The sequence below is a fragment of the Hemitrygon akajei genome, unplaced genomic scaffold (assembly GCF_048418815.1).
Source record: "Hemitrygon akajei unplaced genomic scaffold, sHemAka1.3 Scf000037, whole genome shotgun sequence".
NCBI classification, from domain to species: domain Eukaryota; kingdom Metazoa; phylum Chordata; class Chondrichthyes; order Myliobatiformes; family Dasyatidae; genus Hemitrygon; species Hemitrygon akajei.
The window spans coordinates 1,444,074-1,468,053 of NW_027331923.1; the positions used below are offsets into that span (position 1 = coordinate 1,444,074).

A 23,980-nucleotide genomic window follows, 5' to 3' on the forward strand; every position below is an offset into this window, starting at 1 on the left:
TCTCCTACCCTGACCAGTCACTGTCAGACGGGTCAGCAGATGTAGTCTCTCCGGCTGTCTCCTACCCTGACCAGTCACTGTCAGACGGGTCAGCAGATGTAATCTGTCCGGCTGTCTGCTACCCTGACCTGCGGTCACTGTCAGACGGGTCAGCAGATGTAGTCTCTCCGGCTGTCTCCTACCCTGACCAGTCACTGTCAGACGGGTCAGCAGATGTAGTCTCTCCGGCTGTCTCCTACCCTGACCAGTCACTGTCAGACGGGTCAGCAGATGTAATCTCTCCGGCTGTCTCCTATCCTGACCAGTCACTGTCAGAACGGGTCAGCAGATGTAGTCTCTCCGGCTGTCTCCTATCCTGACCAGTCACTGTCAGACAGGACAGCAGATGTAGTCTCTCCGGCTGTCACCTACCCTGACCAGTCACTGTCAGACGGGACAGCAGATGTAGTCTCTCCGGCTGTCTCCTATCCTGACCAGTCACTGTCAGACGGGTCAGCAGATGTAGTCTCTCCGGCTGTCTCCTACCCTGACCTGCAGTCACTGTCAGACGGGTCAGCAGATGTAGTCTCTCCGGCTGTCTCCTACCCTGTCCTGCAGTCACTGTCAGACGGGTCAGCAGATGTAGTCTCTCCGGCTGTCTCCTACCACGACCTGCAGTCACTGTCAGACGGGTCAGCAGATGTAGTCTCTCCGGCTGTCTCCTACCCTGACCTGCGGTCACTGTCAGACGGGTCAGCCGATGTAGTCTCTCCGGCTGTCTCCTACCCTGACCAGTCACTGTCAGACGGGTCAGCAGATGTAGTCTCTCCGGCTGTCTCCTACCCTGACCTGCAGTCACTGTCAGACGGGTCAGCAGATGTAGTCTCTCCGGCTGTCTCCTACCCTGACCTGCAGTCACTGTCAGACGGGTCAGCAGATGTAGTCTCTCCGGCTGTCTCCTACCCTGACCAATCACTGTCAGACGGGTCAGCAGATGTAGTCTCTCCGGCTGTCTCCTACCCTGACCAGTCACTGTCAGACGGGACAGCAGGTGTAGTCTCTCCGGCTGTATCCTACCCTGACCAGTCACTGTCAGACCGGTCAGCAGATGTAGTCTCTCCGGCTGTCTCCTACCCTGACCAGTTACTGTCAGACGGGTCAGCAGATGTAGTCTCTCCGGCTGTCTCCTACCCTGACCAGTCACTGTCAGACGGGTCAGCAGATGTAGTCTCTCCGGCTGTCTCCTACCCTGACCAGTCACTGTCAGACGGGTCAGCAGATGTAGTCTCTCCGGCTGTCCCCTACCCTGACCAGTCACTGTCAGACGGGACAGCAGATGTAGTCTCTCCGGCTGTCTCCTACCCTGACCAGTCACTGTCAGACGGGTCAGCAGATGTAGTCTCTCCGGCTGTCTCCTACCCTGACCAGTCACTGTCAGATGGGTCAGCAGATGTAGTCTCTCCGGCTGTCTCCTACCCTGACCAGTCACTGTCAGACGGGTCAGCAGATGTAGTCTCTCCGGCTGTCTCCTACCCTGACCAGTCACTGTCAGACGGGTCAGCAGATGTAGTCTCTCCGGCTGTCTCCTACCCTGACCCGCAGTCACTGTCAGACGGGTCAGCAGATGTAGTCTCTCCGGCTGTCTCCTACCCTGACCAGTCACTGCCAGACGGGACAGCAGATGTAGTCTCTCCGGCTGTCTCCTACCCTGACCAGTCACTGTCAGACGGGTCGGCAGATGTAGTCTCTCCGGCTGTCTCCTTCCCTGACCAGTCACTGTCAGACGGGTCAGCGGATGTAGTCTCTCCGGCTGTCTCCTACCCTGACCTGCAGTCACTGTCAGACGGGTCAGCAGATGTAGTCTCTCTGGCTGTCTCCTACCCTGACCAGTCACTGTCAGACGGGTCAGTAGATGTAGTCTCTCCGGCTGTCTCCTATCCTGACCAGTCACTGTCAGACGGGTCAGCAGATGTAGTCTCTCCGGCTGTCTCCTACCCTGACCAGTCACTGTCAGACGGGTCAGCAGATGTAGTCTCTCCGGCTGTCTCCTATCCTGACCAGTCACTGTCAGACGGGTCAGCAGATGTAGTCTCTCCGGCTGTCTCCTACCCTGACCTGCAGTCACTGTCAGACGGGACAGCAGATGTAGTCTCTCCGGCTGTCTCCTATCCTGACCAGTCACTGTCAGACGGGTCAGCAGATGTAGTCTCTCCGGCTGTCTCCTACCCTGACCTGCAGTCACTGTCAGACGGGACAGCAGATGTAGTCTCTCCGGCTGTCTCCTACCCTGACCAGTCACTGTCAGACGGGTCGGCAGATGTAGTCTCTCCGGCTGTCTCCTACGCTGACCTGCAGTCACTGTCAGACGGGTCAGCAGATGTAGTCTCTCCGGCTGTCTCCTACCCTGACCAGTCACTGCCAGACGGGACAGCAGATGTAGTCTCTCCGGCTGTTTCCTACCCTGACCAGTCACTGTCAGACGGGTCGGCAGATGTAGTCTCTCCGGCTGTCTCCTACGCTGACCTGCAGTCACTGTCAGACGGGTCAGCAGATGTAGTCTCTCCGGCTGTCTCCTACCCTGACCAGTCACTGTCAGACGGGTCGGCAGATGTAGTCTCTCCGGCTGTCTCCTACCCTGACCAGTCACTGTCAGACGGGTCGGCAGATGTAGTCTCTCCGGCTGTCACCTACCCTGACCAGTCACTGTCAGACGGGTCAGCAGATGTAGTCTCTCCGGCTGTCTCCTACGCTGACCTGCAGTCACTGTCAGACGGGTCAGCAGATGTAGTCTCTCCGGCTGTCTCCTACGCTGACCTGCAGTCACTGTCAGACGGGTCAGCAGATGTAGTCTCTCCGGCTGTCTCCTACCCTGACCAGTCACTGTCAGACCGGTCAGCAGATGTAGTCTCTCCGGCTGTCTCCTACGCTGACCTGCAGTCACTGTCAGACGGGTCAGCAGATGTAGTCTCTCCGGCTGTCTCCCACCCTGACCTGCAGTCACTGTCAGACGGGTCAGCAGATGTAGTCTCTCCGGCTGTCTCCTACCCTGACCTGCAGTCACTGTCAGACGGGACAGCAGATGTAGTCTCTCCGGCTGTCTCCTACCCTGACCTGCAGTCACTGTCAGACGGGTCAGCAGATGTAGTCTCTCCGGCTGTCTCCTGCCCTGACCTGCGGTCACTGTCAGACGGGACACTCCCAGCTACTCACACTCTAAGATGGCGCTGCGCTTGTGACAGCTTGTTGCTGCAGCTCCTACGTTTTGCCGTTTTTTTCTGTGTTCTGTGTGTCATTCTGTATCACTGTGTGTCAGGAGTGGACAATCCCATGTGCTGGAGCTTTTTGAAAGCATCTGTTGGATAAGTCACCGGCACCCAATGGGATGTACCCCAGGACTCTGTGGGAAGTGAGGGAGGAGATTGCTGAGCCTCTGGCGATGATCTTTGCATCATTAATGAGGACGGGAGAGGTTCCAGAGGATTGGAGGGATGCAGATTCTGTTCCCTTTTTCAAGAAAGAGAGTAGAAATAGCTCAGGAATGTCACAGGTTACAGCGGGACATTGATCGGATGCAAAACTGGGCTGAGAAGAGGCAGATGGAGTTCAACCCAGATAAGTGTGAGGTAGTTCATCTGGTAGGTCAAATATGATAGCAGAACGTAGTTTTAATGGTGAGACTCTAGGCAGTGTGGAGGATCAGAGGGATCTTAGGGTCTTTGTCCATAGGAAACTCAAAGCTGCTACGCAGGTTGAATTTGTGGTTCAGAAGGCCCGCGGTGCATGAGTTTAAGAGCTGAGAGGTAATGTTGCAGCTATATATGACCCTGGTCAGACCACACTCTGATTACTCTGCTCATTTCTGGTCGCCTCACTACAGGAAGGACGCGGAAACCATAGAAAGGGTGCAGAGGAGATTTACAAGGATGCTGCCTGGATTGGGGGAGCATGCCTTCTGAGAATCGGTTGAGTGAACACGGCTTTTCACGATGGAGGATGGGAGGTGACCTGATGGAGGTGTACAAGATAATGAGAGGCATTGATCATGTGGGTAGTCAGAGGAGGATGGGAGGTGACCTGATGGAGGTGTACAAGATAATGAGAGGCATTGATCATGTGGGTAGTCAGAGGCTTTTCCCCAGGGCTGAACTGGCGAGCACGAGTGGAGATATTTTGCAGGTGCTTGGAAGTAGATACAGAGGAGATGTCAGGGGCCTGTGTTTTTTACGCAGAGAGTGGTGAGTGCGTGGAACGGGCTGCCGGCGACCGTGGTGGAGCGGGGAACGGTAGGGTCTTTTCAGAGACTCCTGGACAGGTACATGGAGCTGTGGGCAAGCCGAGGCAGTTCTACGATAAGGACATGTGGGGCTCAGCTTTGTGGGCCGGAGGGCCTGTGTTGTATGGCAGATTTTCTTTGCTTCTGTGTTCTATCATCCACCTGTTGCAGTGAGCTCACTCCCACCGGAATGATGCTGGTGGCATTGTGAGAATCATAATTTTAGATCGCTCTAGTGCCTTCAGTGCAATCCATCCGCGTCTTCTGAGCAAGAAATTGCAAAGAATGGGTGTAGACAAATCCACTATCTCCTGGGTCACTGCCTTCCTGGCTGATAGAGCCCAGTTTGTACCGCTGGGTGGTTCTCTGCCTGAGGTGGAGGTGAATGTCACTGGAGCCCCACCAGGGACTGTCCTGTCTCCGTTTCTGTTCACACTGTACATCTCAGACTTTCAGTACAACTCTGAGTCTGGCCACTTGCAGAAGTTCTCTGATGACTCTGCAGAGATGGGCAGGAGTCGGGGTACAGAGGACTGGTGGGCAGGGTTGTGGAATAGTGAGGGAGTAATCACTTGCTCCTGAATGTGGCCGAAACCAGGGAAATGGTGATTGATTTTAGGAGGAAGAGGACATTGACGAGTCCTGTATACATTCTGGGAGAAGAGATCACTGTGGTGGAGGAGTACAATTAGTTGGGTGTTCACCTCGGCAATAGATATGACTGGAAAAGCAACAGAAAGGTTGTTTTCAAGAAGGGGATGAGTAGACTCTATCTTCTATGAAGCCGAGATGCTTGAATGTGTGAGGCGGGTTGGTGCAGATTGTTTACCAGTCTGTTGTAGCGAGTGCGGTCTTCTTTGCTGCTTTCTGTTGGGGGAGCAGCATCGGTGCAAAAAGACAAAATAAACTCATCAGAAAACATGGATCCATCCTTGGACAGAACCGGACTCTTTCGAGTTAGTGGTGGGGAGGGGGTCACTGAACAAACTGTTAGTGATTATGGACAATCTGTCATATCCTCTCCATGACCTAACCGACAGGCAGCAGAGTCCCCATCCCTCTTTCCAACATCCCCGCCGTCTCAAGCATAGTTATACAGATTGTTTCTTACCAAATGCAAGAGTTAATCTTTCTGCGATAGGTGAACACACATCTTAGTTCAATAATCCCTGCGTTATTATTTTATTCAATATTATTCCACATTGGTACAGTATTACTGTATATATTATTATTGTCTACTTTCTTTTTAGTAAAGTCTGCACACTGCTAAGTGTGTTTTTAAATGTTGCTGCTGTAACGGAATGAATTTCCCACTCAGGATCAATAAAATATTATTATTCTCCAGCCGTTTATCTTTCTCACTTATTAACTTCTCAGCTCTTAACTCTCCCCGTCTCCCGGTTTACCCTATCACCTCATCTCCCCCCACATTCTTACTCCCTCCCTTCCTTTCCAGTCCTGAAGAAGGGTGTGGGTCTGAAACGCCGACTGTTCTCTCCTCTCCATTGTTGCTTTCTGCCCCCCTGAGTTCCTCCAGCATTTTGTGGGTGTTGCTTTGGATTTCCGCGACTGCAGATTTTTTTATCCTGTTTTATCCAATGCGCATGCGTGGGCGGCACAGCCACTCGTGAACATTGCGCATGCGCTCAGCAGACGAGAGGCTCTCGGGGATCGGACGCAGGTAGGAGCGGGGCCGCGGGTGGGACCTTAATCACCGGCGTCTGAACCGCGATTAAAGGAAAATTACTATGAGCTCCGTCCACACTGCTCCCGCACCTCAGGACAGTCCCAGTCCTTTCCGTCTCTCTCAGCCCCACGATTTACCCGAGCCACGGGGAGTTTGCGGCGCCGCCATTTCTCCGGCGCATACGCATCGCTGTTTCCTTTGATGGCGGATAGATAGGTTTCTCCTCCGTGGTGTCTTCTGGGTAAGGAGGCAGCCATGGTTGACGCGCCAGCGTTGTCCCCATAGAGAATGTCCCTAACGCAGCGACCTCCAGCCATGTAAATCCGAGGATCAGTACGTCGGAACAAAAATGTAGTGTCCAGTTACTCTTGGATGAAGTCTACCTCCCAGTCAGTGAAAATGTCAATTAGTACTGTATAGCATAAAAAAATCTGCCGGTCAGCTTTAGTTTTCTGGGTAAATAACGATATGAAACACCTTTGTCCTCGATGACAGGTGACTTGTAGCTTTCACATCACAAAAGTGCCACACTCCAATGAGAATAACTACTGCCTACCCCTTCATAGTCATTGGCATTGCCATCGATGGGTTCATCACTCAATCAGCTGGGGGGGAGGGGGGAGGGAATCCCAGTAATTAGAAAATCTCAAGGATCAGACATGTAGTAACAAGTTCACTTTGTCGTGTTGTGGAACATGACCTGAACTTGAAATATACCAAAGGACAGAGACAGATTGAGCCAAGTCACAGGTTGATTGAAGGCCGAAATAGCCCATTCTCATACAGACAGGAATACAGTCAGAGATTTTGTTGGTCAGTCAGGATGACTGATCCGTGCCTTGTTAGAAGATGGGGAGTTCACATATAATCACAGAAACATAAGTCTGCAATTCATTACAGGCCCTTCGGACAACATCATGCCGACCATATAACCTACTCTAGAATCTGCCTAGAGTTTCACTACCAAATAGCCCTCTATTATTCCCAGCTCCACGTACGTACCTAACAGTGTCTGAAAAGACCCTTATTGTATCCACCTCTACCACCATCGCTGGCAGTACCTGCCACTCTCTGTGTGAAAAACATACCTCTGGTAGCCCCCTTGTACCTACTTCCAAGCACCTTAAAACTATGCCCCCTCATGTTGGCTAGTTCAGCCCTGGGAAAAAACCTCTGCCTATCCACATGATCAATGCCTCTCATCATCTTATACAGCTCTCTCAGGTCACCTCTCATCTTCCATCGCTCCAAAGTTTACTCAACCTACTCTTGTAAGGCATGCTGTCCAATCCAAGCAACATCCTTGTCAATCTCCTCTGCACCCTATTTAGAGTATTTTTTTCCTGTAGTGAGTTGATCAGAATTGAACAAGTGCTAAAAGTAGGGTCTAACGAAGGCCTTTTATATCTGTAATAGTACCTCACCGCTTTTGAACTCAGTCCCATGGCTGATGAAGGCCTTCTTAAAAACATTGTCCAGCTGCGTAGCAGCTCTGCATGAACTATTGACACAGATCCCAAGATCTCACTGATCCTCCAAACTGCCAAGAGTCCTATCATTAATATTGTACTCTGTCTTCAAATTGGACCTACCGAAATGAACCACCAGGTTGATCTCCATCTGCTTCCCACAGTCACCTGTGGTATATCTCAACTTGAGATGAACTGGGTGATATTCTGATGCCTGATGCCAGAAGATCTTATAGAAACATGCAAAATTATGATTCAGATAGATAAGATAGAGGCAGGAAAGTGAGAGTAGAAGTAGAGGACATCACTTTAACATTCGGGGCATTTGGGATGGAGATGAAGAACTGCTTTACCCCGAGAGTTGGGAATCTGTAGATTTCTCTGCCCAATGAAGCAGTGGAGGCTACCTCAGTAAATGCATTTGAGACGAGGTTGGATAGATGTTTGCAAAGTAGGGGAATGAAGGGCGATGGGGAAAAGGCAGGTTGGTGGAGACGGGCCAGGTGATGTTCTCTTACTCCTCTTTTTTATGTTCTCATCACAGACTAAAATCTCACCTGAAAAACTGTCCTTCACCTATTGATGTCCTTTCAAATATTTGTACAGGTTTGAAATGCCAGAACACTTGTGCATGGGCTGTCTCTTTCCGGATATATAAGGAGTGGCCAAATATTTTCTTTGCAACACCGACGCATCTGTTGTCAATCCTTGGAGATGAAGACTTATCTCATCCCAGCTGGAAATGTGTTTTGTGTCTGAAATGAAGTTTTCTGTTGTAACTCAGTGTTATCCACTCGAAGCAGGGTGCTGAGAACACACCAGCATTTGTTCACTGGAGATCAATTCTTCAACTGCATTGATTGTACAAGGGATTCAAACATCTGACTTTCTGAATTGCCAGATGATTGATTGCAGTGAGATATCATTCTCCTTCTCTCAGTGTGGGAAGGGATTCACTCACAGGCTACCCACAGACACACCAGTGCGTTCACAGTGGGGAGAGGCCATTCACCTGCTCTGTGTGAGGGAGGGGAACCACTCAGTCATCCAGTCTGAAGATACATCAGCAAGTTCACACCACAGTGAGATGTTCCACCTGTTCTGACAGCGGGAAGTAATTCATTCTGTCGTCGGTGCTAAATACACATCTGAAAATTCCCCAGTGAGAAGACAGTAACCTGTTTACATGGTGGGAAGGCATTCACACACTTAACCATGCCACAGTGACACCAGCAAGTTCACACCGGGGAGAGGCCAATCACCTGCTCTGTGTGGGAAAGGATTCACTCAATCATCTCAACTGAATGAACACCAGTGAGTTCACACTGAAAAGATGCCGTTCACCTGCTTAGTCTGTGGGAAGGGATTCACTCGTTCATCCACACTACAGAGACACCAGCGAGTCCACACTGGGGAGAGGCCATTCACTTGCTCTGAATGTGGGAAGGGATACACTGACTCATCCAAACTTGTGAGGCACTACCGAGTTCACACTGGGGAGAGGCCGTTCACTTGCTCTGAATGTGGGAAAGGATTTGCTCGGTCATCTCAACTGACTGAACATCGGCGAGTTCACAGTGGGGAGAAACCGTTCAGCTGCTTTCAATGTGGCAAGGGGTTCACTCAGTCATCTCATCTGAAAGTACATCAGCGAATTCACACTGGGGAGAAACCGTTCAGCTGCTCTGAATGTGGGAAGGGATTCGCTGATTCATACTCCCTTGTGAAGCACAGCCGAATTCACACTGGGAAGAAGCCATTCACATGCTGTGAATGTGGGAAGGGATTCACTGACTCATCCCACCTCGTGAAGCACAGCCGAATTCACACTGGGGAGAAGCCATTCACATGCTGTGAATGTGGGAAGGGATTCACTCAGTCATCTCATCTGAATGTACATCAGCGAATTCACACTGGGGAGAAACCGTTCAGCTGCTCTGAATGTGGGAAGGGATTCGCTGATTCATACTCCCTTGTGAAGCACAGCCGAATTCACACTGGGGAGAAGCCATTCACATGCTGTGAATGTGGGAAGGGATTCACTGACTCATCCCACCTCGTGAAGCACAGCCGAATTCACACTGGGGAGAAGCCATTCACATGCTGTGAATGTGGGAAGGGATTCACTCAGTCATCTCATCTGAATGTACATCAGCGAATTCACACTGGGGAGAAACCGTTCAGCTGCTCTGAATGTGGGAAGGGATTCGCTGATTCATACTCCCTTGTGAAGCACAGCCGAATTCACACTGGGGAGAAGCCATTCACATGCTCTGAATGTGGGAAGGGATTCACTGACTCATCCCACCTTGTGAAGCACAGCCGAATTCACACTGGGGAGAAGCCATTCACGTGCTCTGAATGTGGGAAGGGATTCACTGCGTCATCCAACCTGGTGAAGCACAGCCGAATTCACACTGGGGAGAAGCCATTCACATGCTCTGAATGTGGGAAGGGATTCACTCAGTCATCCAACCTGGTGAGGCTCAGCCGAATTCACACTGGAGAGAAACCGTTCACCTGCTCAGATTGTGGAAAGGGATTCACTCGGTCATCAGGCTTGAAAGTTCATCAGCGAGTTCACACTGGGCGATGCCAGTCACCTGTTCTGATTGTGGGAATGAATTCACTCAGACATCTCAACTGACTGAACATCAACTGCTCAAACGGGAACGAATTCACTCAGACATTACTGAGCGAACATCAGCGAGTTCACACTGTATAGAAGCTGTTCATCTGCTCTGACTGTGGGAATTAATGCATACATTCATCTCGGCTAACAAAAGACCAGACTGTTTTCAGCAGTGAGAGGACGTTGACCTGCTCAGACTGTGGGAAGGCATTCACACACTGATCCACACTGCAGAGACAGTGGTGGGTTCACACTGTGGTGAGGGTGGTCAGCTGCTCAGACTGTGGGAAGTCATTCACACACTGATCCACACTGCAGAGACAGTGGTGGGTTCACACTGTGGGGAAGGTAGTCTCCTGCTCTGAATGTGGGATGGGTTTCAATCAGTCCTTCATCCTTGTGTCCCCCTACCGAGCTTTGACCCATCGTGAATCAGAGAGATCAGAAGCTTGAGAGGACGTAATTCACTCAGGTTCGCCAATGGAATATTAAAGGCAGTGGTTCAGGGCAGGTTATTTTTGAGCTTTCAGCAGTGGCCACTCCACAGTCAGGATGGATTATCAAGAAAACCTTCATTAGCAGGAACAAGTGGAGCGGTCGTTGTTGGAGTGGACAGAGTTGGAGCGGAGACTTTGAGGTTTCAGTGGGGAGAGCAGTCAGTCAGAGAAGGCAAATCCTGATGGAGGTAGAATTTTTTTTGCCCCTTCTTTACATTTTCTCAGTTGGAACAGTGGAAATGCCAGGCGGGATAGTGGAAAGCTCCTTTGCGGGATGTGGGAAGGCAGGGGACCCTCCTGTGGCCCTGATAACTACACCTGTGAGAAGGGCATCCAGCTTCAGCTCCGAACAATCCACATTACGGAGTTGGAGCTGGAACTGGATGAACTCCAGATCATTCGGGAGGCTGAAGGGGTGATAGGTAGGACATTTGAGAGGTCGTTGCACCCAAGGGGCACGGCACAGGAAACTGGGTGACAGTGAGGAAGGAGAAAGGTGGAAATAGAGAGTGCAGTTTATCCCTGTGTTCATCTCCCTGAGCAACACATATATCACTTCAGATACTGTCTGTCATGGTCTGGTCCGTTAAGTCCGCATTCCGGATCACAGTCTGGTCCATGCTCCTTATTCCAGGTTTTCCGGGTTTCCCCAGTTTCTATTGAGGCAGCTGATTCTTGTTTGGCTGGTCTCATAAATAGCTTCAGGATTCAGCCTCTGGCTGCTGGATTGTTCCTGTCCAAACCCCCGTCTGTATCCCTTCCCTTCACCTTCCTCCTGGAACCTAGCCTAGCCTAGCTTTGCCTTGCCTCACCTCTGCCTAGTGCCTCGCCTCGTCTCTGCCTAGGGCCTTGCCTCGCCTCTGCCTAGTGCCTCGACTCACCTCTGCCTGAAATCTTGCCTCGCCTCTGCCTGAAGCTGTGCCTCGCCTGAGCTGTCTCGTCGTGTTCAGCGTTCTGTGTTATGAGTCCCGGCCCTACATTCTGTACCCAATGAGGGGTCCCGGCCCTGTGTTCTGCGTTCTGTCGTTCCCCAACTTAGGCTCTGGGTTCTCGTTATGTCCATGTGCCTTGCCCAGTACATGAGTACCTTGTCCGGCCCGGTGCTGGGATTCCCTCGTCCTGTGCTGGGGTTCCCTCGTTCAGGAGTCTCACGTCCAGTCCTGTTGGCTCTCCCTCGACGACTAAGGCTCTGGGTTCTCGTCATGTCCCTGTGCCTCGCCCAGCACAGGAATACCTTGTCCAGCCCGGTGCTGGGATTCCCTCGTCCTGTGCTGAGGTTTCCTTGTCCCGTCCAGGAGTCTCTCGTTCCATCCTGTGCCTCTCCTCATCCTGTAGCCTCGACTTGTCCTCGCCTGGTTCTGGAGTCCGAGCCCGAGTCAAGACCCAGGTTCTGGGTCCTTGTCCAGTCTCTGGCTCGGAGTCCAAGCCCAGGCTTCTAGTTCCCAGTTCCATGTCCTGGTCAAGTCCGAGCCCAGGCCCAGAATCCTTGTCTCGTCCAGGGCCATGTCATGTCCAGTGTCCTTTCTTCCCCGTTTTCCTTGCTTCCTTCTCATGCCTAGTTCTGTTCCTGGTAGTTCAGTGTCTGTGTCTTGCTTTTGGGTCCAAACCCAACGCTCCCCTGATGACCCTGTCCGGGATGGTGGGATGACCTGGCAAAGGAAAGTCACAGCAGTAGGGTCTCTGGCACTTAGTCTGGCTCTGAGACTGAGAAGGGAAGGGAGGAGACGAGGTGAGCTGTGGTCAGAGGTGATTCAGCAACAGGGTCTCTGGCACTTAGTCTGGCTCTGAGACTGAGAAGGGAAGGGAGGAGACGAGGTGAGCTGTGGTGATACGTGGCTTGTTAGCTCAGGGAACTGACAGGATGTTCTGTAGGTGAGAATGAAATTCCAGGATGGTGTGTTCCCTCCTGCATGCTGGCATCTGGGTCATCTCAGGTCGAGTGCTCAGCATTCCTCAGGAGGGTGGACAGTGAAGGTCGTGGTCCATGTGGGTAACAATGATATGGGCTGGTAGAGTAACGAGGTTCTGTAAAGGGAGTTCAGGGAGTGAGGTGCTAATTTAAAGGGCAGCTCATCCAGGGCTGCGATCTCAGGACTGTCATCTGTGCCAATTGCCAGTATTAGGAAGATTATACAGTTTAACACGTGGCGAAGGAGTTGGTGCAGGAGGGAGGGGATAAGATTTTTGGATCATTTGAGCTGGTGAGGATTGCTGCGTACAGAGGAGTGTGAGTGTGTTGGGGGAGAGAGCGTTGTTGGAGTGTGACTGGGCACGCAGGTTTCTATCTCTCTCACACACACAAACACATGCAGTGGAATGGGAGGGACGGGAGTGAGAAGGGGAACGGGAATGAGGAGGATGGAGTTAGGGCTCCTTCACAAAGTCCCAGACTCACCCAACCCTCCCCCTCTGGAATGGGTCCCATTCCCTCCCCCAGGCTGGGGGTGAGCGTTGAGTTGCCTTGTCAAGAGACAAAGAATTGTTCGATAGCATCTGGTTAACACACTTCGTTAATAAATTTACGTTGAAGTTGTATTGTTTGTAAAACATGTACTGATGAGAAATGGTCTCAGTGAAGGTCCGAGAGTGGAAAACGAACCGGTGTTCGGCCCCACTGCTCCATGCCAGACAAGAACCCCTATCGGAGTCTGTCCCATCTGTCTGAGCTTGACACGTCTCACTCTAAAGTTTCCTCTTTCTGTCCCTGTCCCAGTGTCTTTTATCTTCCTTCTCAACCCCGTTCCCTGCCTTCTCCCCATGACCTTTGACACCTTTACTGATGAAGCACTGATCAGCCTCTGTTTTAAATAAACCCGATGACTTGGCCTCTGAGCCATCCGTGGCAATGAATTCCACAGCTCCCTCATCTCTCCAAATGCATGCTGTCCGGGATTAGACATTGTGACGCAGAAGGTTAAAAATGGCAGCTATCTACTCTGTCTATACCTCTCGTAATCTAATCAAACTCTTTCCGGTCACCCTGATCCTCCTCCACTCCAGAGAAAACAGCCCAAGGTTGTCCGAACTCTTAAGTCAATAAATGGTGGGTTGTTGATTAATAAGGGTGTCGAAGCTGACGTGGAGAAAGCAGCAGTATGGAGTTTAGAGGGAAATTCGAATGGTGAAGAAGTGAATGGACGGAATGAGTATTTCAGTTCCTACGACGAGCGGTGTAGTGGTGAGATGGCGAAGCGATGCGGAGGAAGCTGCGGGTGCAGGTAAGTGTGAGTGTCCAGGTAGGAGATGGTGTTAAGCAGCTTTTCACTACGTCTTCCAACCAACAACAATTAACTCAGAGTGGATCAATAATAAGTGTTGTTATTTTCCCTTGCAGAAGGGACGATTAGCAGTGCAAAACAACTGGTAGTAGCTTTGACCAAAAGGTACACAGACAGTACGGTCATTCCTTCATACACAAGTTCAAGGACAGGGTGCACTCTGTTGTTTGTGGAATTAGTGTGTTTGGCATTAAACATCTGCAAAATGTTGCACGAAGATTATTAGCAAAGCAATCTGATCCAATACAGGTTCCAGCTCGTTACAGACAAAAATACCATTTTGGTACTGAAGTACTTTTCCACAGAGGTGGAGTAGCATTCCTACACCCCTTGCCCCCTGTGAAAACTATTCCAACCCAGACACCACTCCCCATTTCTGTTAACACCTCCGATCCTTGCAGCCCTCACCATCTGTGAAAACCTTTCTAACCGTACACTCATCACCATTCTGTGAAACCACCTGAACCCTACACCACTCGCCATTTCTGTAAAACCCTCCGCCATCCGCCCTGGCGCATTCAGGTGACAGCTGACCCGAGAAAGACACCGACTGTGGCGGGTGGCGGGGCTCACAAAACACATTCACACTGGCTGATTTAGTAAACCTATCGATTTGCATGGTGATCTTCACTAAACCTCTTCCTACCTTCCCATCTTTACTTTCCCCCTCCACTTTCTGCTTTCCACAAGGATTCCATTCGTCTCTTCCCACTAATCCCCCTCCTGGAACATATCCTTGCAAGCGAGGGAAGTTCTACACGCTCCCATTTTCTTTCCCCCTCAGCTCCATTCGTCCTTCCAGGTGAGGCAACACTTCACCTGTGAGTCTGTCAGGTTGATCTACTCTACCCGATGCTGCTGGTTCAGCCTCCGCTACGTCAGTGAGGCCCAATGTAGATCGGGAGTCCACTTTGTCAAGTACCTTTGCTCTGTCCACAACAAACGGAATTTCCCGATCACAAACAGGCGAAAATCTGCAGATGCTGGAAATCCAAGCAACACAGGAGAAATTTTTTCAACGATTTCATGTTCCCTGGCCACGATCATCTTACTGTCACTGTGGATACCCCGTTCATGTACACCTCCCCCTCCCACCAGGAAAGTCACAGAGCTCTCCGTTTCCTTCTGGACACCAGACCCAACGAGTTCCCCTCCACCACCACCCTCCTGCTCTTTGTTTCGCTTGTCTTTGTTTGAGCTGAGCTCTACTGTCACTTCTTTCTGTCACCTTGCAGTGAACTGGTGCTGGTCACGTGTGTGAATGATTTGGAGGGGAATGCAGATCGAATAATTAGTGAGATTGTGGATGACACCAGAACTGGTGTGTGGGGGAAGTGGGGGTTGTCTAAGGTTACAGTGGGATGGAGACCAGCTGGGGAAGTGGGCATAGGAGAGCAGCGGAACATTACTGTTACTCAAAAACAGGTCTTCAGGAGGTCAAAAAGACCATCATTCAGATGGAGAGACAGCTTCCCTTGGGGCTCTGGATTCAACAGACAAGACTGGTGCTGTGGTTCAGCTCATCAGGTTGGAGGGAACCAGGAATATAAGGAGTTGCTCCTCCCTCCTGAGCATCAGCTCATCAATTAGGGGAACAATTCGTGGAGCAGCTTCGCACCATCCGTCCCAAGCAGAACCTCCCAGTGCCAAACATTTCAATACTGATTTGCATTCCCGTATGATGTGTCGATCCACGGCCTCCTCTTGTGCTGCGATGAGACCCCCGTGATGGCATGAATATTGACCTCACCTTCCGATAGACCATCCAGAGCCCCACCCCCGCCTTCCTCTATTCCGCACTCTGACCTTTTACGTCATCTGTCTATTAATTCACCCGGGTCCCCTCCTCCTCCTCTGATCCACTCTCCTCCCCTATCAGATTATTTCTTCTCCCAACACTTGACCTTTCCCGACCTCCTGTCACCTTCCAGCTCGCCTCCTTCCCCTCCCCATTTTTTATTCTGGCTTTTTCTGGGTACATCCAGCACCCAGGGCATGTCCGTTTCTTACTGTTACTATCAGGTAGGTGGTACAGAAGCCTGAAGGCACACACTAGGCAATTCAGGAACAGCTTCGTCCCTTTTGCCATCCGATTCCTGAATGGATATTGTACCCTTGGACACGACCTCGCTTTTTTTAATATAATGTATTTCTGTTTTTTGCACGTGTTTAAAATCTATTCAATATACGTATACTCTAATTGGTTTATATATTCATACCATTATTTTTATTTCATTTATTATTATTTTCTATATTATATATTGCATTGAACTGCTGCTGCTAAGTTAACAAATTTCATGCCGGTGATAATAAACCTGATTCCGATTCGGATTCCCCGTTGCTTCTCAGCCCTGCAGATGGGTCTCGGGCCAAAACGCCGACAGTTTATTCTTTTCCATAGCCGTTGCCTGAGCTGCCGAGCTCCTCCAGCGTTTTGTGTGAGTTGCTTTGGATTTCCAGCATCGGGAGACCTCCTCGTGTTCGTTCTGGAAATCGCCGTTGGTGACCGGGCGATCAAATGCGCATGCGTGAAGGTCAGAGCCAGTCCCGCAGTTGGTCAAACTGCGGGTCTCGGAGACTCGGCATCAGGTAGATTGCAGATTCAGATGGAGACCTAACGAAAATAATTTTACTCCTCATGTATGAGAAGGATGCTAGAAATAAAGTGAATTCATTCATCCGGATCGCGGGGCCGAGAGAGAGGGGAAGGACCCGGACTGTCCCGGGATGCGGAACCATGGTGTGTCGGCATCTCACAGTAATTGTCCCTCGGTCGCGGTTCGGACGACAGTGCAATGAAATCTCCGCCCGTACTGCCACTCCCACATACTATCATGTCAATTAGTCTTTCGTTTACCGAGCGCAGGCGTGATTTTCGGGAAAGTTTCGACCCTTGCACTTGCGTATGTGATCTCCTGGTCACGGCGAATCCTGGACGGAACACGAGAAAGTCTGCGAATATTGGAAATCCAACTACAGCAACTCACTCAAAACACGGAAGGAAATCAGCAGATCAGACAGCATCTATGTGAAAGAATAAACTGCCGGCGGTTCGGGCCGAGTCCCTTCTTCAGCACTGGGAAGGACGGGGGAAATGCCAGTGTCTCTCCAATGTCTGCCTGCTGCGGGAATCGGGCCTGCAGCCCTCGGAGTCGCCTGATGTCGGTGGACGGAGGTGAGTACAGCATAAGCGGTGTGCGAGGCGAGCGGGCAGGTGTCCGTCCCAGGAAGAAAGCAAGCCCTAGCCGGCCGGCTGTCCCGTCTATTCAGCTCTCCAATGGACAATAAATTGGACTACATCTATGGCAACGAAATACTCGGTTGGAGTACAGAAACGGACGGAAACCCGGACGCCGCCATTCAGCTGTTTATATTAGGTAACAGTTTTCCCCCGAGCCATCGGACTACCAACCCACTGCCCTCTGCTGTGCCTATTGTGTTGTTTATTATTTATTGTAATGCCTGCACTGTTCTGTGCAGTTCTGGTTAGGTCTGTAGTCTAGTGTAGTTTTTGTGTTGGTTTACGGAGTTCAGTGTAGTTTTTGTATTGTTCATGTAGCACCATGGTCCTGAAAAACGTTGTCTCGTTTTCTCTGTGAACTGTGCCAGCAGTTATGCTCCAAATGACAACAAAAAGCGACGTGACTTGAGTATTAAAAGCTGTGGGGTATAATCGGAGGGGCTAGAATGTGATAATTGAAGCCAGGTGGGTGGGAAAGGTCAAGGGCTGGAGAAGAAAGAATCTGATAGCAGCGGAGAGTGACCATAGAAATCTACAGCACATTACAGGCCCTTCGGCCCACAAAGTTGTGTCGACCATGTAACCTACTCCAGAACTTCCCTACCGTATAACCCTCTATTTTTAAGCTCCATGTACCTACCTAAGAGTCTCTTAACAGACCATATTGTATCCGCCTCTACCACCTTCACTGGCAATGCGTTCCATGCTCCCTTCTGTGTGAAAAACTTACCTCTGACATCTCCCCTTGTACCTATTTCCAAGCACCTTAAAACAATGCCCCCTCGTGTTAGCCATTTCAACGCTGGGGAAAAGCCTCTGGCTATCCACACGATAAAACCCCTCATAATCTTATACACCTCTATCAGGTCACCTCTCGTCCTCCGTCACTCCAAGAAGAAAAGGCCAAGTTCACTCAATCTATTCTCATTAGGCATGCTCTCCAATCTAGGCACGATCTTTGTAACGCTCCTGGTTGGAATTGGAGGCGTACATGGACGGGGTATCCACAGTGAAAATAAGAAGATCGGGCTCAGGGAACTTGAAATCATTGAAGAAAGATTTTGTGTATGTTGCTTGGATTTCCAGCATCTGCAGATTTCGCTTGTTTTCGACAGTTGCGGACTAAGTTCCGTTAGTTGCAGACAGAGCGAATGTACTTGACAAAGTGGACTCCCGATCTACTGATTAGAGAAGGCCGCACTGGGAGCATCAGGTAGAGTAGATCAACCTGACAGACTCGCAGGTGAAGTGTTGCCCCACCTGGAAGGGCCATTTGTGGTCCAGAATGGAGCTGAGGGAGGAAGTAAAGGAGACGCTTGCAAGGGTATGTTCCAGGAGGGAGATTGGTGGGGAGGGACGAATGGAGTCCTTATGGTAAGCAAAAAGCTGGGGGTGGGGGAGGGGAAGTTAGGAAGCGGCTTAGTCAAGGTCAGTTCATTTAAAAATGTCAGCAATTGTGAATGTGTTTTGTGAGCCCCGCCACCTGCCATGGTCGGTGTCTTTCTGGGGTCAGCTGTCACCTGAATGTCTCAACGTGGATTGTGGAGGGTTTTGCAGGAATGGCGAGTTGTGTAGGGGCCATGCGGGTTCACAAAATGGTGATGGGAGCAGGGTTAGACTGGAGGTGTGAACAGAAATGGGAAGTGGTGTAGGGGTTGGAAGAGCTTTCACAGGGGGCGAGGGGTGCAGGAATGGTTCTCCACCACTGGGGAAATGTACTTCACTTGTCGCACCAAAATGGCACTTCTGCTGTAACAAGATGGAACCGGTATTGTATCAGAGAGCTTTGCCAATGATGTTCATGCGACATGACGCTGATGGTACCTGAGCACTTGACTGCAGACCCGCAGCTGTGTTACTGGAGGAATACCAAATACGCTGATCAAGCAGACAACAGAATGCACCCTGTCCTTGACCTTCTATCTGAAGGAGTGACTGTACCGGCCTGTTTTTTTTTGGACAAAGCTATTACCAGCTCTTGGGCGGTGCTAGTCTTCCCTTGCTGCAAGTAAAAATAAACGATCCACTCTGAGTTAATTGTCGTTTGTTAGAAGACAGTGAAAAGGTGCTTGACTCCACTCCTACCTGATACCTGCGCCCGCACCTTACTCCCCACCACTTCGCCATCTCACCACTATACCACAAGTCATATGAACTGAAATACTCATTCCGTCCATTGAATCTTCTCCATCATTCGATCATGGCTATTGAATTATCCCTCTAAACCCCATTCTGCTGCCTTCACCCCGTGCTCTTTGACACCTTTATTAATCAACAACCCACCATGTACTACTCAAAGCCCGTTATGCCGCTGGTGTTCAGGGCAGCAACGAAGAGGTTCACTGGGATGTTGTCTGAGCTACTGTGTAAGGAGAGTTCGGACAAACTTGGGCTGTTTTCTCTGCAGTGGAGGAGACTCGGGGTGACCTGAGAGAGATTGATCAGATTAACAGAGACCTAGATAAAGTAGATAGCTGCCATTTTAAATCTATGGGTCATAATAGCTAATACCAGACAGCATGCATTTAGAGACATGAGGGACCTGTGGAATTTATTGCCACTGATGGCACAGATGCCAAGTCATTATTTAAAGCAGAGGTTGATCGGTGCTTGATTAGTAAAGGCGTCAAAGGTCATGGGGAGAAGGCAGGGAATGGGGTTGAGAAGGAAAATAAAAGACACTGGGACAGGACAGAAAGAGGAAATATTAGAGTGAGACGTGTCAAGCTCAGACAGATGGGACAGACTCTGATAGGGGTTCCTGTCCGGCACGGAGCAGTGGGGCTGAACACCAGTTCGATTTCCACTCTCGGACCTTCACTGAGACTTCTCATCAATACATGTTTTATAAACAATGCAACTTCAATGTAAATTCATTATCAAAGTGTGTTAACCAGATGCTATTGTACAATTAATTTTCTTCTTGGCAAGGCAACTCATTGCTCACGCCCAGCCTGGAGTAGTGAATGGGACCAATTTCAGATGGGGAAGGTTGGGTGAGTCTGGGACTTTGTGAAGGAGTCCTAACTCCATCCTCCTCATTCCCCTTTTCCCTTCTCACTCACCTCTCTCACACTCCAGTGTACGTGTTTCTGTGTGTGTGAAAGAGAGACCTGTCTGCCCACTTCACTCTCCATCAACGATGTCCCCCCTCCCCGAATGCACTCACACTCCTTCGCAAACAGCAATCCTTGTGAGCTCAAATGATCCAAAAGTTTTATGCCCTCCCTTCTGCAGCAACTCCTTAACCACCTGTGAAACTGTATTATCTTCCAATTCCGACCCGTGGCACAGATGACAGCCCTGAGATCACAGCCCTGAACGAGCTGCCCTTTACTCTACCGGCCCATCTCATTGGTACCCACATGGACCACGACCTTCACTGTCCACCCTCCTGAGGAATGCTGAGCACTCGACCGGAGATGTCTCAGACCCGAGCACACAGGAGGCAACATATCATCCTGGAATCTCATTCTCACCCACAGAACATCCAGTCAGTTTCCTTAGCTAACGAATCACCTGTGACAACAGCTCAGCTCTTCCCTACGCTTCTGTTTTGAATCTCCAAGCCAGACTATGCGCCAGAGACCCTATTTCTGTAACCTTCCTTTGCCCGGTCATCCCACCGTCTCTAACTGTGTCTAAAGTGATGTATGTGTTGTTCAGGGGAATGGACACAGGGGTAAACTGCACACGCTGTTTCCCCCTTTTCCCCTTCTTGACTGTCACCCAGTTTCCTGTGCCGTCCTACTTGGTTGCAACTACCTCTCAAATGTCCTACCTATCACCCCTTCAGCCTCCCGAATGATCTGGAGTTCATCCAGTTCCAGCTCCAACTCCGTAATGTGGATTGTTCGGAGCTGAAGCTGGAAGCCCTTCTCACAGGTGTAGTTATCAGGGACACAGGAGGGTCCCCTGCCTTCCCACATCCCACAAAGCAGCTTTCCACTATCCTGCCTGACATCTCCATTGTTCTAACTGCAGTTGTGAAGAAGAAAAAATTCTCAAAATGTTCTAGCTCCATGAAGATTTTGCCTTCTCTAACTGAATGCTCTCCTCACTGAAACCTCAAAGAGGTAAAGCCTCAAAGTCTCCGCTCTGACTTTGCCCACTCTGACACTGGCCGCTCCACTTGCTCCTGACCAACTTAAAGATCATCAATCCTGAATGCTGATAGGCCACTGCTGAAAGCTCAGAGATAACCTGCCCTGAACCATTGCCTTTAATACTCGATTGGTGAACCTGAGTGAATTACGTCCTCTCAAACTTCTCATCTCTCTGATTAACAACGAGTCAAAGCTCCGTAGGGCGACACAAGGATGAATGACTGACTGAAACCCATCCCACAGTCTGAGCAGGTGACCACCCTCCCCACAGTGTGAACCCACCACTGTCTCTGCAGCGTGGATCAGTGTGTGAATACCTTCCCTCAGTCTGAGCAGGTGCCCACCCTCACCACAGTCTGAACCCACCACCGTCTCTGCAGTGTGGATCAGTGTGTGAATGCATTCCCACAGTCAGAGCAGGTGACCACCCTCCCCACAGTGTGAACCCACCACTGTCTCTGCAGTGTGGATCAGTGTGTGAATGCCTTCCCACAGTCTGAGCAGGTGACCACCCTCCCCACAGTGTGAACCCACCACTGTCTCTGCAGTGTGGATCAGTGTGTGAATGCCTTCCCACTGTCTGAGCCGGTGACCACGCTCCCCACAGTGTGAACCCACCACTGTCTCTGCAGTGTGGATCAGTGTGTGAATGCCTTCCCACAGTCTGAGCAGGTGACCACCCTCCCCACAGTGTGAACCCACCACTGTCTCTGCAGTGTGGATCAGTGTGTGAATGCCTTCCCACAGTCTGAGCCGGTGACCACCCTCCCCACAGTGTGAACCCACCACTGTCTCTGCAGTGTGGATCAGTGTGTGAATGCCTTCCCACAGTCTGAGCCGGTGACCACCCTCCCCACAGTGTGAACCCACCACTGTCTCTGCAGTGTGGATCAGTGTGTGAATGCCTTCCCACAGTCTGAGCAGGTGACCACCCTCCCCACAGTGTGAACCCAACACTGTCTCTGCAGTGTGGATCAGTGTGTGAATGCCTTCCCACAGTCTGAGCAGGTGACCACCCTCCCCACAGTGTGAACCCACCACTGTCTCTGCAGTGTGGATCAGTGTGTGAATGCCTTCCCACAGTCTGAGCCGGTGACCACCCTCCCCACAGTGTGAACCCACCACTGTCTCTGCAGTGTGGATCAGTGTGTGAATGCCTTCCCACAGTCTGAGCAGGTGACCACCCTCCCCACAGTGTGAACCCACCACTGTCTCTGCAGTGTGGATCAGTGTGTGAATGCCTTCCCACAGTCTGAGCAGGTGACCACCCTCCCCACAGTGTGAACCCACCACTGTCTCTGCAGTGTGGATCAGTGTGTGAATGCCTTCCCACAGTCTGAGCAGGTGACCACCCTCCCCACAGTGTGAACCCACCACTGTCTCTGCAGTGTGGATCAGTGTGTGAATGCCTTCCCACAGTCTGAGCCGGTGACCACCCTCCCCACAGTGTGAACCCACCACTGTCTCTGCAGTGTGGATCAGTGTGTGAATGCCTTCCCACAGTCTGAGCCGGTGACCACCCTCCTCACAGTGTGAACCCACCACTGTCTCTGCAGTGTGGATCAGTGTGTGAATGCCTTCCCACAGTCTGAGCAGGTGACCACCCTCCCCACAGTGTGAACCCACCACTGTCTCTGCAGTGTGGATCAGTGTGTGAATGCCCTCCCACAGTCTGAGCAGGTGACCACGCTCCCCACAGTGTGAACCCACCACTATCTCTGCAGTGTGGATCAGTGTGTGAATGCCTTCCCACAGTCTGAGCAGGTGACCACCCTCCCCACAGTGTGAACCCACCACTGTCTGTGCAGTGTGGATCAGTGTGTGAATCCCTTCCCACAGTCTGAGCAGGTGACCACCCTCACCACAGTGTGAACCCACTACTGTCTCTGCAGTGTGGATCAGTGTGTGAATCCCTTCCCACAGACTGAGCAGGTGACCACCCTCCCCACAGTGTGAACCCACCACTGTCTCTGCAGTGTGGATCAGTGTGTGAATCCCTTCCCACAGTCTGAGCAGGTGACCACCCTCACCACAGTGTGAACCCACCACCGTCTCTGCAGTGTGGATCAGTGTGTGAATGCCTTCCCACAGTCTGAGCAGGTGACCACTCTCCCCACAGTGTGAACCCACCACTGTCTCTGCAGTGTGGATCAGTGTGTGAATGCCTTCCCACAGTCAGAGCAGGTGACCACCCTCCCCACAGTGTGAACCCACCACTGTCTCTGCAGTGTGGATCAGTGTGTGAATCCCTTCCCACAGTCTGAGCAGGTGACCACCCTCCCCACAGTGTGAACCCACCACTGTCTCTGCAGTGTGGATCAGTGTGTGAATGCCTTCCCACAGTCTGAGCCGGTGACCACCCTCACCACAGTGTGAACCCTCCCCTGTCTCTGCAGTGTGGATCAGTGTGTGAATGCCTTCCCACAGTCTGAGCAGGTGACCACCCTCACCACAGTGTGAACCCACCACTGTCTCGGCAGTGTGGATCAGTGTGTGAATGCCTTCCCACAGTCTGAGCAGGTGACCACCCTCCCCACAGTGTGAACCCACCACTGTCTCTGCAGTGTGGATCAGTGTGTGAATGCCTTCCCACAGTCTGAGCAGGTGACCACCCTCCCCACAGTGTGAACCCACCACTGTCTCTGCAGTGTGGATCAGTGTGTGAATGCCTTCCCACAGTCAGAGCCGGTGACCACCCTCCCCACAGTGTGAACCCACCACTGTCTCTGCAGTGTGGATCAGTGTGTGAATGCCTTCCCACAGTCAGAGCCGGTGACCACCCTCCCCACAGTGTGAACCCACCACTGTCTCTGCAGTG

The 23,980-nt window shown here is 51.1% G+C and overlaps 1 protein-coding gene across 1 annotated transcript; it reads left to right on the forward strand.

Moving 5' to 3' along the window:
* Positions 1–8,415: 8,415 nt before the first annotated feature.
* On the forward strand, positions 8,416–17,103 carry LOC140720147 (uncharacterized). The gene is made up of 4 exons (XM_073035032.1): positions 8,416–9,887; positions 13,601–13,715; positions 16,276–16,404; positions 16,682–17,103. Exons 1-4 carry the CDS (start codon positions 8,742–8,744, stop codon positions 17,101–17,103), a joined length of 1,812 nt encoding a protein of 603 aa, XP_072891133.1. The 5' UTR covers positions 8,416–8,741.
* Positions 17,104–23,980: the final 6,877 nt, after the last annotated feature.

What these genes read in the sequence shown, in the direction of transcription:
- LOC140720147 (XM_073035032.1), top strand. Translation starts at nt 8,742, where the DNA reads ATGCCGTTCACCTGCTTAGTCTGTGGGAAGGGATTCACTCGTTCATCC. An exon ending in TCACTCAGTCATCCAACCTG is followed by an intron (nt 9,888 to 13,600) that starts GTGAGGCTCAGC and finishes TTGATTAATAAG; the next exon opens with GGTGTCGAAGCTGACGTGGA. An exon ending in TCTCGGAGACTCGGCATCAG is followed by an intron (nt 16,405 to 16,681) that starts GTAGATTGCAGA and finishes TACCGAGCGCAG; the next exon opens with GCGTGATTTTCGGGAAAGTT.